Below are 21,036 nucleotides of genomic sequence, written 5' to 3'. Positions count from 1 at the left end.
TTTTGAAAGAAACTGCCAAACTGTCTTCCAAAGTAGGTGTGCCATTTTATATTTCTATCAGCAATGAATTGTTAGTCCATGTCTTGCCAGCATTTGGTGTTATTTTCTTAATTTTATTGTCAAGGTGATGTACAGAGGGGTTACAATTATATATGTAAGGTAGGATAATATTTCTTGTCAAACTTGTTGCCCTCTCCTTCATTTTCCTCCCCCTTCTCTCTCCACCCTACATTTGGTGTTATTCATGTTTTGAATTTTAGTCATTCTGATACATGGCACTGTGCTAATAGTTGCTTATTTCTTCTTCTCCTTCTCCTTCTTCTTCGGCAGTTATGGGGCTTGAATCAGGGCCTGGGTGTTATTCCTGAGCTCTCTTTCTCAAGGCTAGTGCTCTACCACTTTGAGTCACAGTTTCACTTCCACTTTTTTTTTTTTGGCCAGTCCTGGGGCTTGGACTCAGGGCCTGAGCACTGTCCCTGGCTTCTTTTTGCTCAAGGCTAACACTCTGCCACTTGAGCCACAGCGCCACTTCTGGCCATTTTCTGTATATGTGGTGCTGGGGAATTGAACCCAGGGCCTCATGAATACAAGGCAGGCACTCTAGCCACTAGGCCATATCCCCAGCCTCACTTCCACTTTTTGAGTGGTTAATTGGAGTCTCATGGGGACTCTTCTGCCTGGGCTAGCTTCAAACCATGATCCTTTGATCTTAGCCTCCTGAGTAGATAGGATTACAGGCATGAGCCACATATGCACAGTGGTTGCTTAACTTTAGGAGAATTTGTTTTGTTTTTCTGTTTCTCTCACTGTATAGCCTAACCTGCTGTGCTCCTGCTGGCAGATATGTACCACCATGCCCAGCTTCTATAGTAATACTTTCTAAAAGTACCATTCTTAGGGTTAAAATATATAGCTGGCATCGGTGGCTCATGCCTGTAATCCTAACTACTCAGTAGGTGAAGATCTGAGGATTGTGGTTCAAAGCCAATTTTCACAGGAAACTGGCTGGAAAGCCTGTGAGACTCTTTATCTCCAACTCACCACCAAAACCCCAAAAGGGGAGCTGTGGCTCAAGTCCTTGAGTGCTAGCCTTGAGCAGAACAGCTCAGGGACAGCACCCAGGCCTGTAGTTCAAGCCCCAGGTCTGGCTCATGCACACACATGCATGTGTACACACACCACCAGCATCACACCCACACACACAACAAAAAATATATGTGTATATATACATGTGGGGCAGGGGCATAGTTTCACAACTGGGTAGTTTTTGACCCTACAGTTGCTTAACAATGTCTGGGCACATTTTTATTTTATTCTCTTTCTCTCTCTCCTTCTCTGTTGTAGGGCATGAACTCAGGGCCTGGGCACTGTCTCTGAGCCTCTTTGTGCTCAAGGCTAGCATTCTACCACTTGAACCACAGCTCCACTCTGTGGGTTTTTTTTGTTTGTTTGTTTGTTTTGCCAGTCCTGGGCCTTGGACTCAGGGTCTGAGCACTGTCCCTGGCTTCTTTTTGCTCAAGGCTAGCACTCTGCCACTTGAGCCACAGTGCCACTTCTGGCCATTTTCTATATATGTGGTGCTGGAGAATCGAACCCTGGGCTTCATGTATACGAGGCAAGCACTCTTGCCACTAGGCCATATTCCCAGCCCCTCCACTCTGTTTTTTGAGTGGCTAATTACAGATAATAGTCTCATTGGGACTTTTCTTCCCAAGCTGGCTTCGAACCTTGATCTTGAGATCTCAGCCTCCTGAGTAGCTAGGATTACAGCTGTGAGCCACTGGCTCCCAGCTTGGGGACATTTTCAGTTGTTACAACTAGGTAGAGAGAAATGCTCCATCTAGTGGGTGGAGGCCAGGGATGTTGCTAAATGTTCCACAGAATATATAGCCCAAAATACTAATAGTAGAGATTGAGAAACTGAGTCTAGTCCATGCTGTTTTCTTATTGCATGGAAGAATCTGGGGGCCTTAGAAGCCTCTCAGGAGTTGGTGTCTGAGGCTGAGTGCCTCCTCTGTAAATATTTTTCAGATTAGTTCATTAACTGGACTTGGCACATTTCCTTTACCTTCAGCTTAGTGGCCAGCAGTCTACTAAACAGGGTGCTATGTTTTCTTTCTGTTGTTTCCAAGAGACAGGCTCAGTTGTCCTATAGTTCTACCAGAAGAAAACCTGGTGACAATTTTCTAATCTGTTGCTGGCATCTTTCACTCCCTAATCTTTGTTTACTCGGCAGTGAAAATCGACTCTCTGGTGCCAGGCTCTGTTCTTCCTCAGTACTTTGGCACCATTGGCAGAGAACCCCTCCCTAGTCTCTGCACAGTGCCACCCTACACATTTTTTCATTGCACAGCTGTTCTCCAGAAGACATCTCTTGAGCATAGACTGTACAGGATGCTGCTGGAGCCAGGAGCTGGATTCTCAATATTTGATTTCCCAGTTGTAGATCCAGTACTCAGAAAGCATCTGGTTATTCTTGAACTGTTTTCCTGTCTGAAATTCTCACCCCTTTCCAGAATAGGCTCCTAGAATACGAAGTTCATTTGTTCAATTTTCTTTCCTTTTAACAACTAGCATTTCTTTCATCATATATAAAGAAAACTCATGTACCGTGGGCTGGGGATATGGCCTAGTGGCAAGAGCGCTTGCCTCATATACTTGAAGGCCTGGGTTCGATTCCCCAGCACCACATATACAGAAAATGGCCAGAAGTGGCGCTGTGACTCAAGTGGCAGAGTGATAGCCTTGAGCAAAAAGAAGCCAGGGACAGGGCTCAGGCCCTGAGTCCAAGGCCCAGGACTGGCAACAAAAAGAAAAAGAAAGCTCATGTACCTACTTCTCTTTAGAGTTATATGCATTTCTGGCAAAGTTTGAGGAAATGATGAGGAATTAAAGCAATTTGAGAGGCTAATAGCCAAAGGGGGGTATCACACCTCTAAAAATAGGTGTATAAGCGTGAAAAATAATTCAGAATCTCAATTCCATAGACACTGGATCATAATAAAGAAATTCTTTCAAGTAACTAAGTTGTGGAGCTTGTAACTAAAAACTGATTGGTATTATTAGAAAGACCTAAACAAACAAAAAATCTAAGAAAGTGTGGGAAAGCCGGGTGCTGGTGGCTCATGCCTGTACTATAATCCTAGCTACTCAGGAGACTAAGATCTGAGGATTGTGGTTTGAAACCAGCCCCAGCAGGAAAGTCTATGAGACTCTTATCTCCAATGAACTACTCAGAAAAGGCTGGGAGTGAAGCTGTGGCTTAAGTGGTAGAGCGCTAGCCTTGAGCCAGAGAAGCTCAGGGATAGTGCCCAGGCCCTAAGTTCAAGCCTTACGACTGTTCAAGCCCCACAACTGACAGAGGAAAAAAAGAAAAAAAGAAAAAAAAAAGGTTCCCTAGAAGGATAATACTCAAGAGTTGAAAAAAAATACTTTTCTAGATAAACCAACACGCCAAAAAGTGTTCAAATCTTGCAAATTCGAAGATAGTTCTGAAACAGTCATGCTCTATTTGAAGGCCTAAGACAGCAGCATCTGGGGGCATTATCCATGTGCTCATTGACCTCCAAACCCTATTGAAGTAACTAAGTATTCGAGGCCTTCTTCTGTTTTAGCCCCCACAAACCATTTTCACTACTGTGAAGGCAGTAAGCACTGCTTGCATTGAGAATGTATAACCTAGAAGTAACATCCAGGAAAATAAACTGTTATTTGTACCTTTCCCTACAAATTAAAAGTGACAGTGACTGTTAGTGAACTAATCTTGAGAAATGGGTATTGCTACTATGGCCTAGAATCACTGGGTAGAGGTTAAAAGAATACCTTTTCTATTCACGGCTTAAATGGAAGACATTTTCTCACTGAACAATCTGCCATTTGAGGAGAAAATAGAGGGACCCACTAGGAGTAGCACAATAATAAGTGGAGTTTTTTTTTAAGATATATATACAAATATGTGTTCATATATTACTGTTGCAGTGATATTTACAGAGGGGAAATTAGGTAATATTGAAGAATTCAGGTATCTAGTTGTCCATTGTTTCAAGATTAGTAATTGTGTAACAAACTCGGTTTCTCAAATGAGTTGATTTGTATCTGAGAACACCATTTAGGTTATGCATCATACAAGAATGTGCTATCCCAAGAGGGATTGGCTCTGTCTGATGAGAAGGTTGGTTGTGTATGAAATGCACCTCGGAAGGAGGAGGAGGAGGAAATGACATGTTCATGTAAATGAAATACAACTGCAAATTAAAGTGTCACCCTGTTAAAAAAAATCCATTTTTTATTTAATTGGTTACCAAGGGAAAATGTCATACAGAAGTGCATATCTCAGGGAAAGTTAAACTGAAATATTACAAATGAATCTGGATTCAAGGAAGTTCCTGGAAGGGCTTTATAAAAGCTTGCCTTAATAAATATATTCTGTTGCTGCAAAGATATATCTGTTGTGTTACATGCTAGGGTTCCAAAAGAGCAACTATTACCTTACTTGTTCTTTACTGTCTTTATCCAAAATCAGCTAGATACTAACTGCAACTTCCCTGGAGAAAACCTCCTTTTGATATGTTTCATTATAGAAAGAAGGTCATGTACAAAGGGAGGAAACAATGGGAAGGGCTGATTATTGAGATTATATTTCCATGTACAATTTCTTGTGAAACGTGTCTGATTCCTTTCTGGGATCAGGACTTGCCAAATGTAACTCCTGAGCTTTTTTTTTTTTTTAGCCTTAATATGGCTCTTTCTCTTCTTTGATACTATTCCCAGTGTTATTTTGTATTCTACATTGAAAACATGCAGATAAATGCTGTAATGTACCCTTTGTCTTCTTCCCTTCAGGGGCAGTGATAGGTGATGGACAGTCTGCCGTAGCCAGTAACATTGCCAATACGACCTACCGGCTCCAATGGTGGGACTTCACTAAGTTTGATCTTCCAGAAATCAGTAATGGTAAGCCAACATAAAAGGAGAATGCTTGTGAGTATATTGCTGGTGATCCAGAAATAAAACACTCAAGTAGCACTGGATTTTTTTTTTTTTATCATCATGTTGAGCTCATGAATGAGTCCTAATGGCTCTTCCATAGTTAAGAAATGAATGCTAGGAGGTTGAGGACTCAGGAGGCTGAGATGTCTATGGAGGATCATGATTCAAAGTGAACCTGAGCAGAAAAATCCCTCCCTTCCTTCCTTCCTCCCTCCCTCCCTCCCTCCCTTTTCTTCAAGCCTAAGCTAGCCTCCAACTGGCAATCCTCTGGCCCAAGACCTTCCAAATGCTAGTATTACAGTCATGTGCCACCATGTCTGACTGAAGCCCACATGTTCAATCTGTATAGAAATATTGTAATCAATTAAGATGTTCTCTGCAACACTTCCCAATATGCCAGTCTTGGTATTCTTAATCAGACAAGGGAAATTAAGTTAATTATTTCATATCTGTTCTTAATGAAACCTCAGTAACAGTATGCTTCAAAGATACATGTCCAGGAATCTATCCTTTAACTCTACAGGGAATCCACACCAACCTATCTCTCTCCCTTATTGAAGACCCAAGTTTGCTTGTTCATTTCTAGGTTTCTGGCCAAAGTTTATTTACTTAATAATAAAATGACTATAATTTATTTACTTACTTTGTTGCTTTGTCAGGTTTAAAAGTTATAATCCGAATGTGTAATTCAGATTATATAAACTATTCTATTCAAACTCCTTTAATATAAAGAGATATTTTAAAAATCTTCCCCGCCAGGCACTGGTGAATCATGCCTGTATTCCTGGAGGCTGAGATCTGAGGATCACAATTCAAAGCCAGACCAGGCAGGAAAGTTTTAAGTCTTCCAAATCTACTTTCTACTGCCTACCACTCCTTGCCATAGGGAATCACTGTACCTTTTTAAGAATATTGCATATAGCCAGGAGCTAGTGGCTCACACCTGTGATCCTAACTACTCAGGAGGCTGAGATCTAAGGATTGTGGTTTAAAGCCAGCCTGGGGAAGAAAGTTTGTGAAACTCTTATCTCCAATTAACTACCAAAAAAGCTGGAAGTGGGGCTGTGGCTCAAGTGGTAAAGCACTAACCTAAAGGAAAACACCTCAGGGACAAAACCTAAGCCCTAGGACCAGAACACACACACACACACACACACACACACACACACACACACACATATTGTAGGTATACACAAAGTAGTGGGGTTTTTTTTTCTCTTCTGATCAAAATGGCAGCTTGTTGTACATATTTTTTTACTTTTCTTTGTTTAAAGTGTATCTCAGTGATCTTTCCATGTTAATAAGTGCTAAAATTTTTATTACTGGTATCGTTTGTTGGTGTTGGTGGTGGTTGTAGGGCTTGAACTCAGGGCTGGGTGCTGTTCCTGAGCCTCTTTGTGCTCAGGCTAGCACTCTGCCACTTGAGCTACAGCACTACTTCCAGTATTATTACCAGTATCTTATTGAATGGCTTCTAAGTTTTTTATTATTTTCTCTATCTAAACTGCTGCAGTTGCTACTTTGCCATGTGCAAGTATGTTGATAATACAAATCTTGAAATAGAATTACAAAAAGAAAGAGTATAATTTTGGTAACTATTAGCATATTACCTTCTATATAGACTGTGCCAGTTCATATTCCCTCCTAGTTCACTGGAGTAGATTATCAGATTGTTAGATATTTGCAAGTCTGATATGATAAAAAGTAGTCCATAGTAGTAGTAAATTTGTTTCTCATTTTCAGAAGCAGTTGTGTGCCTCTTCATGTACTTTGCTATTTGTGTTACCTTCTCTGAACAGGTCCATGTGCATTTCCTTATCTTCTCTTATGCTACTGGTCTCTTACTTAGCAGTTCTACAGAAGCGCTTTATAAATTGGAAAATTAACTTATTATAGGAATTTCCTACCTATACTTTGTCTTTTGGCTTTGCTGAAAGGTTATTTTTGTTATAGAACTTACTTTAAGTTAGACTTAAACAACTTTCTGTTTTATAACATGTGATGTAAATTTTTGTCATCCAAAAAGTATATCTAGCTGGGCACCAGTGGCTCATGCCTATAATCCTAGCTACTCAGGAGGCTGTTATCTGAGGACTGACATTCAAAGCCAGCCTAGGCATAAAAGTCCTCATGAGACTTTATCGTCCACAAACTACTCAAAAAAGCTGGAAGTGACACTGTGGCTCAAGTGGTAGAGTGCTAGATGAGCACAAAGAGGCTCAGGAACAGTGGCAGGCCCTGAGTTCAAGCCCCCCCAAAAGTATATTCAAGGTATGGATCAAGTGATATAGTGCTTGTCTAATAAGTGCTTTGTGGAAAAATTTTTGGACTCCTAGTTTTCACTTGGATTCCCAAGATAATCCTTACCTAGATAACTGAGAAATGACTTCTCAGTTCTCGAGATCTTTTTTGTCGTTGGTAGTGGTCATTTGTGAGGCTTCAATTTTGGGCCTGGGCCCTGTCCCTGAGCTTTTTAAGTCTAGCACTCTCCCACTTTGGGCCATAGCACAACTTCAGGTTTTCTGGTGATCAGAGATGAGAATCTCATGGACTTTTCTGCCCAGGCTAGCTTTGAACTGTAATCCTCAGATCTCAGTCTCCTGAGTAAGTAGGATTACAGGCGTGAGTCACCAACACCTGGCTGAGAGCTCTACTTTCTATACTGTTGGCTGTGACTGGGTGGGCTAGGCATGTGACTCATGTATTAAGAGCATCTTCCAAGCAAGTGAAGGGTCCCAGTACTGCTAATAATAATAATAATAGTAATAGTAACAAGGAAATGGCCATAAAAGATGAGGTCTTAGAGTCCAAAGAGACAGAAAAAGAATTTAAGGGCTAGGAGTGCAGTCCAACTGCACACTCACCTGGCACTGGTAGTGCCCTGGGATTAAAAATGTAAATGCTTCTGTCTAGCTGACATGAAATTAAGAATCATGCATAATTTATGCCATATGCATTTTAATTTGTGGAAAAGTTAATAAAAGTCTCTTTTATCCGTATCGTAGCTGATCTGGTGAGAAAGAATTAGGCAGTTTGAGAATTGGTGTATACTTAAATTTTTGTTACAACTTAGTTCTAGAGTCACATTGAAATACACCCATATTTTTCTAAAAATATGTCTGGTGATGTAATGGATAAGGTCATTGATTATTCACCTGCTATGCCGCCAGTGATTGACAGTTCATTTTACAGTATTTCATTAATAATTACAATTTTGGTTTTGAGTGATTTGAGTAAAATTTTGTTTTTTGTTTTCATAAGATTAAACCATATAAATATGAAGTTTTTTTTTTTTTACAAAAAAGTTTACACCACTTTACTTATGGTTTGTAGATTTTGTGTCAACATTAGGATCATTTGGTACTTTACATTTTAGCATTTTACACTTAAATTTTTGATTCACTAGTGAAATTAATCCCAAATAAGCAAAGTATGATCCAACTTTTCGCCTATATGGTTCCTTGTTTATGTCAATCATTTAATTCTCCATTTGACTCCATTGACTTGGGGTTCCAATTTCAACATACTATTAATTTCCTTTTTGTAGGTAGGTATATTTCTGGACTATCTTATTCCAGTGATCTCTCTGATTATTCATAGGAAAGTTCTACATTTTTGAGCCCTTGTGTTTTAGAATCTGGTAGGACTAGTTTCCTGTTATTCTTATACTTCTTTTTTAAATCCAAATTTTACTTCCTACTTTCATATTTTTTAAACCACTCTGCCATTTTTGTTTTCAATACAGATATTATACTCCTTCAGAATCTTGTTTAGTATAATTGTTGTAATCACATTTATAAATAAACTTAAGGAGATTCATTATCTTTGTCTTCTTATCAAACAACATGGTATGATTTTCAGTTTCTCCAAGTCTCTCATATTCTTAGGAATAACTTAAATTCTTCCTCATTGCTTATGTTTATTTCTATACATTTTTATGCTTATTGGTAGAAGTTTATTTTAAATTTTTTAATCTTATTGAATTTGTTTACTAATTGTAGTACTTAGTTAAATCCCATAGGCTTTCAAGGTATATTACTTAAAAGTAGTGATAAATATACTCCATTCCCCTCTTAAAAATCTATGTATTTCTGTTTTGATAGGGTTTTTTTCTTTCTTTCTTTTTTTTTTTTTTTTTTTTTTGGCCAGTCCTGGGGCTTGGACTCAGGGCCTGAGCACTGTCCCTGGCTTCTTTTTTTTTTTTTTTTTTTTTTGGCTCAAGGCTAGCACTCTGCCACTTGAGCCACAGCGCCACTTCTGGCCGTTTTCTGTATATGTGGTGCTGGGGAATCGAACCCAGGGCTTCATGTATAGAAGGCAAACACTCCAGCCACTAGGCCATATCCCCAGCCCGCTTTTTTTCTTTTTTTCCCTGCCAGCCCTGGGGCTTGAACTCAGGGCCTGGGCTCTGACTCTGAGCCACTCTATGCTCAAGGCTAGCACTCTACCACTTCTGCCACAGCACCACTTCTGGCTTTTTCTATGTGGTACTGAGGAATCAAACCCAGAGCTTCATGCATGCTAGGCAAGCACTCTACCACTAAACTACATTCCCAGCTCCCTATATTTTGAGAGTTTTTATTAAGAATAATGAACTCATTCATTGACACTGATGTTTCTTCAGCATCAGTCAACAGTCATATTTTTTCCTCTCCTTAAATTTAAACTGGTCAGTTACATTAATAAGTTATATGGTCTTGAACTCATCCTTTTATTCCTTAACTTGGTCATGGTGTGGTATATTCTTTAATATTTGCTAATAATTTACTCAGAACTTTAGTGTATGTGTGCCCATCCTGGGGCTTGAAGGGTCTAAGCTTTGTCCTTTCAGCTTTTTTGATTGAAATAGCACTCTACCACTTGAGCCACAGTTCCACTTTTGGCTTTTTTTGTAGTTAATTGGAAATAAGAGTCTCACAGACTTTCCTGCCCAGGCTGGTTTCAAACCATGATGCTCAGATCTCAGCCTCCTAAGTAGCTATGATTACAGGCGTGAGCCACCAACTCCCATCTTAGAACTTCTTAAAATATTGTTATTCACAAGTGATTTAGACCTGTTCTTATTGTTTTTAAATGAAATCTGTAGAGATTTGGGTGTTACAATTGAGAAGTTTAGTGTTTTGTTTTTATATGTTTTTCTCTTTGGAACAATTTAGATAGTAGCTAGAACAGTATTAGAGCATTATTGAAGTCACTTACCTTTTCCTTCTTTTGCCCTTTGAAAGTTTAAACCTGGTGCTTCCCTCTTCCAAATAGGAAAGTTTGGGATTTTTTTTTTTCAGTACTGTTTTTTTTTCTCCCATCTTCCCTCCCCCCAACTCTCTCATCTTTTTTTTGTGGGGGGGTGGGGCAGTCCTCGGGATGGACTCAGGCCTGGGCATTGTCCCTGGCTTTATTTTTGCTCAAGGCTAACATTCTACCACTTGAGCCACAGTACCACTTCTGGCTTTTTCCGTATATGTGGTGCTGAGGAGTTCAACGCAGGGCTTCATGCATGCAAGGTAAGCACTCTTCCACTAAGCCATATTCCCAGCCCCAACTTCAGTCCTTTTATCTGTGTTTTTCTTTGTCACAGGAATGGCAGGTGTCTTCCACTGTACTTTGTCATACTTTGAGATGGAGTCTCTTGAACTTTTTTTTGCCAGTCCTGGGGCTTGAACTCAGGGTCTGAACACTGTCTCTTGCTTCTTTTTTCTGCTCAAGGCTACCACTTGAGCCACAGTGCCACTTCTGGCTTTTTCTATATATGTGGTGCTGAGGAATTGAACCCAGGGCTTCATGTGTGCAAGGCAAGCACTTTACCACTAGGCCATATTCCTAGCCCCACTCATGAACTTTTTATGCCTGGACTGAGCTTAAGCACCATTACCTGATCTCTGCCTCCCAAGAAGCTAGGATTAGAGACTTGAGCTGCTGTGCTCAGCCTGAGAAAGTTATTTATTTATTTATTTATTTTTTGGCCAGTCCTGGGCCTTGGACTCAGGACCTGAGCACTGTCCCTGGCTTCTTTTTGCTCAAGGCTAGCACTCTGCCACATGAGCCACAGCGCCACTTCTGGCCGTTTTCTGGCCATTTTCTGTATATGTGGTGCTGGGGAATTGAACCCAGGGCCTCTTGTATACGAGGCAAACACTCTTGCCACTAGGCCATATCCCCAGCCCCCCCCCTTTTTTTTTTAATTTTGTCAACTGACTTGTCAAGTATATGAACTCTTTGAGATACTATGTGTCCCAGGCTAGCCTTGTACTTTGTGCTTGCTTTGTAAACCTGGCTAGATTTGAACTCTCCTCAGCAGTACATAAACTTTTTGGGGGGGTACCAGCCCTGGGGCTTGAACTCAGGGCTGGGACACTATTCTTGAGCTTTTTATTCCTCAAGGCCAGTGCTCTACCACTTTGAGCTATAGTTCCACTCCCAGTTTTCTGGTGGTTAATTGGAGATAAGAGTCCCACAGACTTTCCTACCTGGGCTGGCTTCAAACCCTAATCCTTAAATCTCAGCCTCCTGAGTAAGATTACAGGCATGAGCTACCAGCACCCAGCTTTGCACTGAGATTCTTTAAAAGAATCTAATTCTAAAGACAAATCTGCCTCAACTTTAGAGATACAAATTTTCCATCTCTGGAGGGGGCTAGTTACTTAAATGAATTTTAACCTGCTTACTGACCTGTGCTGGACTTTTTTTTTTGGCCAGTCCTGGGGCTGGAACTCAGGTCCTGGAGACTGTCCTTGAGCTTCTTTTTGCTCAAGGCTAGCACTCTACCACTTAGGCCACACACAGTGCCACTTTCAGCTTTTCTGTGTATACGGTACTGAGGAATGGAACCCAGGGTTTCATGCATGCTAGGCAAGCACTCTACCACTAAACCACATTCCCAGCCCCTGTGCTGGGCTTCTGATTCCCACCTATTTGTTGTTTTATGCAATTGGATATCATTTCACTATTATTTTCTTCTTGATCCAAATAAGTATATTTACAGTTTGGGCTTTTACTCTATAACCCAGACTAGCCTCAAACTCAAGGTCCTTCTGCCTCAGCCTCCTGAGTGCTGGAATTACAGGCATATGACACCATACCCAGCTTGATATTCACTTTTAATAGATCCAGTTAATGAAGTAAGTTGGGAATTTGTCTTGACATAGGATTCATTTCTCAAAGTTAACCCGCCTTCCATCGAAAGGTAGCTTTTGGCTTAGTAATAACCAAGCCCATGTCCCTGAGAACCATTGACCTTGAGTTTTACTTATGGGTTCAGCAGCTGCCAATTTGCTGGTCATTTGGATTACTGTGATTACATTTAATTAACTTTTTTTAGAATTAGGCTAAAGAGTTTTGATACCTGTTTCTCTTGCCTAGCATTAAGGGGGTTCACAAATTGCTATCTGTAAAAAGAAGTTTAATATCTCATGTGTAGATAATTTTGAAACTGCTTCAAACCTAATAATACCATTAGGTTCTCTGGGATTTCTTTATTTTCTGTTTTACTATGATTTTTTTTTTTTTTTTTTTTTTTTTTTTTTGGCCAGTCCTGGGCCTTGGACTCAGGGCCTGAGCACTGTCCCTGGCTTCTTCCCGCTCAAGGCTAGCACTCTGCCACTTGAGCCACAGCGCCGCTTCTGGCCGTTTTCTGTATATGTGGTGCTGGGGAATCGAACCTAGGGCCTCGTGTATCCGAGGCAGGCACTCTTGCCACTAGGCTATATCCCCAGCCCCTTTACTATGATTTTTAAGTGTAAACTCTTTTTTTTTTTTTTGCCAGTCCTGGGGCTTAGACTCAGGGCCTGAGCACTGTCCCTGGCTTCTTTTTGCTCAAGGCTAGCACTCTGCCACTTGAGCCACTTCTGGCCATTTTCTGTATATGTGGTGCTGGGGAATCGAACCCAGGGCCTCATGTATACGAGGCAAGCACTCTTGCCACTAGGCCATATCCCCAGCCCCTTAAGCGTAAACTCTTAATGGGTGAATATCTTTTATCGCTGTGTGTCATGATGTAACAGGCCTTAAGAAATCCAGTGGAGACTAGGTGCCAGTGGCTCACGCCTATCATACTAACTCCTTAGGAAGCTGAGATCAAAGTTTTAGGCTGCCTGGGGTAGAAAAGTCAGTGAGACTGTTTCTAATTAACCAGCAAAATGGTAGACTGGAAATGGTAGACTGGCTCAAATGGTAGCACTCCAGCCAAGCAAGCTGAGTGAGAACATGAGGCTAACTTCAAGCCCCAGTTCTAGCACAAATGAAAATAGTAGATAACTAGTATAGAGCAGGCACCACAAGGGATGTGACTGGTGCCTTGAGGATGAGGGTGCCTTCAGTGTCATTTGGAGATCTGGTCTTTTGCTGAAATCAGAGGGGTCAGAGATAGCCAAGAGGAAATTTTTTTCTGCTTATAAACTCCCTTGGGTTTTTCAAATTAGTATCTAATCCATTTGGAAAAGCATTACAACTGCTATTTGTTCCCATGGCCTCATCTGGTCATCCAACAAAAAGGCTATCCATCGATCTTTGTATAAGGTGTTTGTTTATAATTTATGGAGTTTGATAGGATGACAGAGCCATCTGTTCCTCCAGGCATCAGTATTTCTATCCCCACTTATTCACTGCTAGGGCACTTTCACTTGGAAATCATTTCTTTTCTACTTGCCTCCTTCCCTTCCCACTTCATTTTTGGTGGTACTAGAATTTGAAATCAGGGCCTCTCACTTGGTGCTCTACCAGTTGAGTCTTGTCCCCTGTCCACTTCGAATTTTTGAAGTGTCTTGTTATGTAACCCAGGCTGGCCTCCACTCACAATCCTCCTTTCAGCTTCCCAAATGATGAGATTATAGGCATGTGCCACCATTCTCTCCTGGTAATAATTTCTAATTAGGAGGAATTATATTGAAGAATCTGGACTTGATTCCCTCATATCTTCTGCATCTTTTTTTCTTTCCCCTTAAACGTGCCCCTGTTTGTAAGCAGTTTTGACTTGAAAATTCTTTTCTTTCCTATCCTTTATTCCACTCTTAGCTGTCCAGGTAATTGCCTCATCATCCTTGCCATGTATGTTTTACCTCTAAGTGAAAGCCAGATGCTGAGCTCTCAAGTTTGCTCCACAGTTACAGACACATCTGAAATTTTGTTGAAAATATAGATTCTCTGGCCTGGTCCAGTATTCTGTTTTAGAAAGCACTCCTGGTGATTCTGATGATTCTATAGCATTCTGATGATTCTGGTGATTCTATAGATTCTGATGATTCTATAGATTCTGATTAGAATCTATATTAGAATCTATAGATTCTATAGATTCTGATGATTCTATAGATTCTATAGATTCTGATGATTCTGGTGATTCTATAGCATGCTTGTTACATGGTGAACTGCCATGACAAGGTGAGGTAAGGCATAAGAAAGATCTCTAATAATGTGAGCTCAATGTTTTTGGCTACATTTCTCCCTGTCTCAGTCTCTCCTTCCCCCTTCCCTTTCTTCCCTCTTTTTTCCTCTAATTATCTCTCCCTCCCTCTCCCTATCTCTCTCCCTCTCTCTGACTCCCTTTCCTCTTCTCTCTGCCCCCACTTCTTACATTGTCTGAGTCCAAAAGGATGAATTAGTTATCCTTTGTCCTTTTTTTTGGCCAGTCCTGGGCCTTGGACTCAGAGCCTGAGCTGAGGCTGTCCTGGCCTCTTTTTGCTCAAGGCTAGCACTCTGACACTTGAGCCACAGCGCCTCTTCTGGCCGTTTTCTATATATGTGGTGCTGCGGAATCGAACCTAGGGCTTCATGCCACTAGGCCATATTCCCGGCCCCACTATCCTTTGTCTTTACCAGTCTTTTTTTTGTCTTTCTTTTTTTTTTTTTTTTTTGCTAGTCCTGGGGCTTGAACTCAGGGCCTGGGTACTGTCTCTGAACATCTTTTTTTTTTTCTCAAGGCTAGCACTCTACCACTTGAGCCACAATGTCACTTCTAGCTTTTTCTATTCATGTGGTATTGAGGAATCGAACCCAGGGCTTCATGCATGCTAGCCAAGCACTCTACCACTAAGCCACATTCCCAGCTAGTTTTAAGCAAAAAAAAGCTCTGGGAAACCGAGAACTGATGGCTTACACCTGTCATCCTAGCTATTCGGGGGGGCTAAGATCTGAAGAGCACAGCTTAAATCCAGCCCAGGCGGGAAAGTTTGTAAGACTCTTTATCTCCAATAAACTACTCAGAAAAAGCCAGAAATGGAACTGTGGCTCCAGCAAAAGAAGCTCAGAGACAGCACCCAGGCGCTGAGTTCAATCCCTAGGACTGGCAAAGAAAAAAAACACAAAACAAAACTCTGTGTTGAAGCCCTAGGATTGGCAGGAAAGAAGGAGGGCAGGAGTGGGGGAAGGATGGAGAGAGAGAGACAGACATAGAGAGAGAGAGAGAGAGAGAGAGAGAGAGAGAGAGATTGTAAGCATACTGCCCAGTGCTCTCTGTAATGGACCTATCAAATTAACCTATGCCTTCCACATCCACATCCCCTTCCTTAAAGTAGAAGTGCAATTCTAGGTTACTGACTGAAAATTTTCAGAAATGTTGCTGGAGAAGATTTTGTCATTTTCAGCATTTTCTTTTTATTTGTCATTTGCATGTCTGTTTTGAGATCAGTGCCATAACCAGGAGCTGTTGTGAAATTGAGTGGCATTAGATAAATAAAGCAAAATTTAGGAGATGATCAGTGACTTGAAATCATTATAGTATAATGCAGACAACATTGCAGTGGCCTAGAATGAGGCTGACAAAGTGCTTTTGGTCCCACTACCAAGCTTTTCATGAGTCTTGAGCCAAGCTTTCTAGAAGGAAACTATAGTTGTACTCTTCTCCACACCTCTTATTCCTATAACCAGTTAATTGCTTTTTTTTTAGGCTGACGGTTATTTTCCTCTTCTGTGACTAAAATGTATGTTAACACGAGGATAAATCTGTGTAATAGCACTGTACATTTATGAAACGTTAAATGTAGATAAAATGCTAACTGTAAAACTGACTAAATGGCTGGGAATGTGGCTTTGTGGTAGAGTGGTTGCCTAGCATGCCTGAAACCCCAGGTTTGATTTCTCAGTACCATATAAACAGTAAAAGCCAGAAGTGGTGCTGTGGTTCAAATGGTAGAATACAAGCCTTGAGCAAAAGAAGCTCAGGGACAGTACCCAGGCCCTGAGTTCAAGCCTCAGTACTAGCCAAAAAAGAAAAAAAAAAGACTTAAAAGTCCATAGAGTCAGGGGCTGGGGATATGGCCTAGTGGCAAGAGTGCCTGCCTCATATACATGAGGCCCTGGGTTCAATTCCCCAGCACCACATATACAGAAAATGGCCAAAAGTGGCGCTGTGGCTCAAGTGGCAGAGTGCTAGCCTTGAGCAAAAAGAAGCCAGGGACAGTGCTCAGGCCCTGAGTCCAAGCCCCAGGACTGGCCAAAAAAAAAAAAAAAAAAAAAGTCCATAGAGTCCCATTGCCTTCTTTACTTTCATGCCTTACTAGTTTTGATTACTTTCTTTCCTTGTCTTTGATTATTAGACTCTTAATCATTCATTTCTTTTCAGCATTACTAAGGGTTGTGCCAAACTCAAGGTTAGAAAACCAAGATGAATTCACTTATGAAGCTTCTGCGATTCCTTGATTCCATATCCCCAACTGGAATTGTGTTGATCCAGAGAAGTAGGAAAAGATTGTCATATTTTTGGCAAGTGGCTTGGGACCCTGTGTCAGGAGCAGACGGTCCCAGTACTCACTGGATAAATCTGGCCATGCAGGCTAGATGGAGCAGATGGTGGGTTGGGAGTTGAGCAGCAGAGAGGCCTAATGGTGATAGCAATGAGTATTTGGATGTCATTATTTTATTAGTTAGCAAACAGAGCCATCCTTGTAGTCCCTCCTCGGTTTTATGTGTAATGGTGCTGTAGGTGTCAGCCCCCAAGAATTGGCACAACCTAATCAGTGTGTTCTGTATCATTTTTTATCAACTCTGTCATCTCTGTAGCTTCATTAGGAACATGTAAGGAAAGGGGAACAAACATAGAGCTTTACAAATCACTTTGAGTCCCCGGCCCTGTACAACCTGAAAAGGCAATTCTTTGTTTTCATGGGACTGATTTCCTAGGGAAACTTGCCCTTGACTTCTCAGTCATATGTGGCTTAGTGAAGTAGTAGCCCCAATCTGAATCTGGTCAAGGCAGCTTAACTTGGTGTTTTTTGTTTTGTTTCGTTCTTTTTGTTTGTTTGTTTTGTTTTTTGCCAGTACTGGGGCTTGAACTCAGGGCCTTAGCACTGTCCCTGGCTTTTTTTTAAATTTATTTATTAATTAAACAAAATTTTTTTGACAAGGTGTTGTGCAAAAGGGGTACAGTTACATAGTATGGCAGTGTGTACATTTCTTGTGATATCTTACACCCTGTTTTTCTTTCCCTTCTCTAGGTCAGGTACAATATACAATACAATATATACAATACACAGTGTACCAAAAACATATACAGTAGCCATGTGACCTATGCCAAAGGAAATTCGCCTAGGGCTTTAAATGTAACGTCGACAATAGAGTTTGCCTATCCTTGTCTTATATAATCATACATACATAGCTTTTGAGCTATTGTGATCCACTGAGAGGTCTATTTTTGACCTTTATATGTTGAGTAGTTGTTTGGTTTTAGTTACATAATGTAGGGTCGCTGACCCAATCCTGTGGGAAATACCATTTGACACGAAGTTTTTGGTTTCCCAGACCTGGTCTCTACTGTCTTCCGCTCCCCCCACCTTAACAGTCATATATCAAGGAGATCATGCCCCTTTGTTTTCTGTGTTCTAGGCTTGTCTCGCTCAACATTATTTATTCAAGTTCTGACCATTTCCCTGCGAATATCAATATTTCACAATTTCTAATTGCTATGTAGTATTCCATTGTGTATAGGTACCATATTTTTTGGATCCATTCATCTGTGGAGGGGCATCTGGGTGGTTTCCATATTTTGGCTATTGTGAATTGTGCAGCGATAAACATGGAAGTTCAGATGTCTTTTTGATATCTTGGGACCTGTAATTCCAGGTAGATGCCTAGGAGTGGTATGGCTGGATCATAGGGTAGGTCTATATTGAGCTTTTTGAGGAACCTCCATACTGTTCTCCAAAATGGTTGTACTAATTTGCACTCACACCAACAATGGGAGAAGGGTTCCTCTTTCCCCACACCCCTTCCAGCATTTGTTGTTGCCTGAGTTCAGAGTATAGGCCATTTTAACTGGAGTGAGGTGGTATCTCAGGGTTGTTTTTATTTGCATTTCCTTTACTGCCAGGGATGTTGAACATTTCCTCATATGTTTCTTTGCCATTTTTAGCTCTTCTCTTGTGAAGTCTCTCTTTAGCTCCTTTGCCCATTTCCTAATTGGTTTACTGGGCTTGGAGGGGCTTAGTTTTTTGAGTTCTCTGTAGATGACAGATATTAGGCCTTTGTCGGTTGCTGTGCTGGTAAAGATCCTTTCCCATATGGTTGGCTGTCTTTCTACTTTGGTGGCTATGTCCTTAGCTGTGCAGAAACTATTTATTTATTTATTTATTTATTTATTTATTTATTTATTTATTTATTTATTTGCCAGTCCTGGGCCTTGGACTCAGAGCTTGAGCACTGTCCCTGGCTTCTTTTTGCTCAAGGCTAGCACTCTGCCACTTAAGCAACAGTGCCACTTCTGGCCGTTTTCTATATATGTGGTGCTGGGGAATTGAACCCAGGGCTTCATGTATGGAAGGCAAGCACTCTTGCCACTAGACTATATTCCCAGCCACAACTTTTTATTTTGTAGTAGTCCCATTTGTCGAGTCTCTCCCCTATCTGTTGTGCCCCTGGGACTCTATTCAGGAGGTTCCTTCCTGTGCCTATAAGTTCTAGCGTCTTTCCTACTCTGTCCTTCAGTAGTTTCAAGGATTCAGGTCTGATATTGAGGTCCTTTATCCATTTTGAGTTGATCTTGGTGCATGGTGATAGGCTAGGGTCTACTTCAAGTTTTCTGCATATGGCTGCCCAGTTTTCCCAGCACCAGTAATTGAAGAGGCTCTGTTTTTTCCATTGTATGTCTTTAGCTCCTTTGTCGAATATCAGCTGATATTCGAGTGCGGTTTTATTTCTGGATCTTCAGTTCTATTCCATTGGTCTTCGGATCTGTTTTTATACTAATACCAGGCTGTTTTTGTTATGATGACTCTATAGTAGAGCTTGAAGTCGGGTATTATGATACTTTCTGCACTGCTTTTTTTGCCTAGAATTGCTTTGACTATTCTAGGTCTTTTGCTGTTCCATATGAATTTATGGGTTGCTTTCTCTATTTCAGTGAAGAATGTAGCTGGGATTTTGATGGGGATTGCATTGAATTTGTATGACAATTTGGGCAATATGGCCATTTTCACTATATTGACTCTGCCTACCCATGAGCATGGGAAGTCTTTCCATCTCCTTGTGTCTTCTTTGATATCCCTTTTTAGATTTTTATAGTTCTCATTAAATAGGTCCTTCACGTCTTTAGTTAGGTTGATCCCTAGGTAATTTATTCTTTTTTTAGCTACTGTAAATGGTATTATTTCCATAATTTCCTTTTCTGCTTTACATTGCTGGTGGATTGATTTTGTATCCTGCTACTTTTCCAAAATGGTTTATTAGGTGTAGGAGTTTGGGGACTGAGTTTTTTGGGTCCTTCAGATATAAGATCATGTCATCTGCGAATAGGGATAGCTTGATTTCTTCCTTGCTGATGTGGATTCCTTTGATGTCCTCCTCTTGCCTTATTGCTATGGCTAAGGATTCCAGCACTATGTTGAAGAGAAGTGGGGAGAGTGGGCATCCTTATCTTGTTCCTGAGTTTAGGGGGAATGATTTTAGTTTCTCCCCATTTAATATGATATTAGCAGTTGGTCTGTTGTATATGGCTTTTATTGTTTTAAGGAATGTTCCATCTATTCCTGTTCTCTCCAAAGCTTTTATTAAGTATGGATGTTGTATTTTGTCAAAGGCTTTTTGGGCATCGACTGAGATTACAATGTGATTCTTGATTTTAGTTCTATTGATGTGGTGAATTACAGTGATTGATTTACGGATGTTGAACCATCCTTGTGTCTGTGGGATGAAGCCTACTTAGTCATGATGTACAATTTCCTTGATCAGTTTCTGGATCCTGTTAGCTAATATTTTATTGAGGAGCTTTGCATCTGTGTTCATTAGTGATATTGGCCTGTAGTTCTCTTTTTTTGTTGGGTCTTTGCCTGGTTTGGGGATGAGTATAATATTAGCTTCATAGAATGAGTTTGGGATTTCTCCCTCTGTTTCTATTTTGCGGAAGAGTTTGAGGAGTATTGGTACTAGCTCCTCACTAAAGGTTTTATAGAATTCTTTGGTGAATCCATCTGGGCCTGGGCTTTTCTTTGTTGGGAGGCTCTTTATTACCCCCTATATCTCGCTGTAAGTTATTGGTTTATTTATTTGATTTATTTCTTCTTGATTCAGTTTGGGCAGTTTATACTTCTCTAAGGATTGATCCATTTCTGTAAAATTATTGTTTTTTACTGAGTAGAGGTTCTGGAAATAGTTCCTTATGATTGTTTGAATATCGTGTGTATTTGTTGTAATTTTTCTGGTGGAGTGCCTGATTTTACGTATATGAGTCTCTTCTTTATTTTTGTTAGTCTTGCGAGGGGTCTGTCAATTTTATTTATTTTCTCAAAGAACCAGCTTTTAGTCTTATTTATTTGTTGAATGGTCTTTCTGTTTTCAATCAGATTTATCTCTTCTTTAATCTTTGTGATCTCTCTCCTCCTAGTCTTTTTAGATTCAATCATTTCTTGTTTCTCCAGTTGTTTTAATTTCATCGTGAGGTTATTCACCTGCTCTGCTTCCATTCTTTTAATGTGAGTGCTGAGGGCAATGATCTTGCCCCTCATTACTGCCGTAGCTGTATCCCAAAGGTTTCTTTGTGATGTATTTTCATTGTCGTTGTGGCTTATGAATTTGTTAATTTCATCCTTAATTTGGTCTGTGGCCCAAGTGTTAGATAACAGTGAGAGGTTT

At 40.6% G+C, this 21,036-nt stretch overlaps 1 protein-coding gene across 5 annotated transcripts in view; it reads left to right on the top strand.

Annotated features, from left to right (window-relative positions):
• Nucleotides 1-21,036, top strand: part of Ambra1 (autophagy and beclin 1 regulator 1) — a 206,852-nt gene that overhangs the window by 138,673 nt on the left and 47,143 nt on the right. For all 5 annotated transcript variants that reach the window (XM_048359846.1, XM_048359845.1, XM_048359844.1 and 2 more), the window contains one exon: nucleotides 4,843-4,953. In XM_048359846.1, the coding sequence (XP_048215803.1) occupies nucleotides 4,843-4,953 (111 nt within the window). The remainder of the gene's footprint in view (nucleotides 1-4,842; nucleotides 4,954-21,036) is intronic.

Source organism: Perognathus longimembris, chromosome 13, assembly GCF_023159225.1.
Source record: "Perognathus longimembris pacificus isolate PPM17 chromosome 13, ASM2315922v1, whole genome shotgun sequence".
Classification (NCBI taxonomy): domain Eukaryota; kingdom Metazoa; phylum Chordata; class Mammalia; order Rodentia; family Heteromyidae; genus Perognathus; species Perognathus longimembris.
Note: the sequence above shows the minus strand (reverse complement) of the source record. Positions and strands in the feature narration are given on the sequence as shown.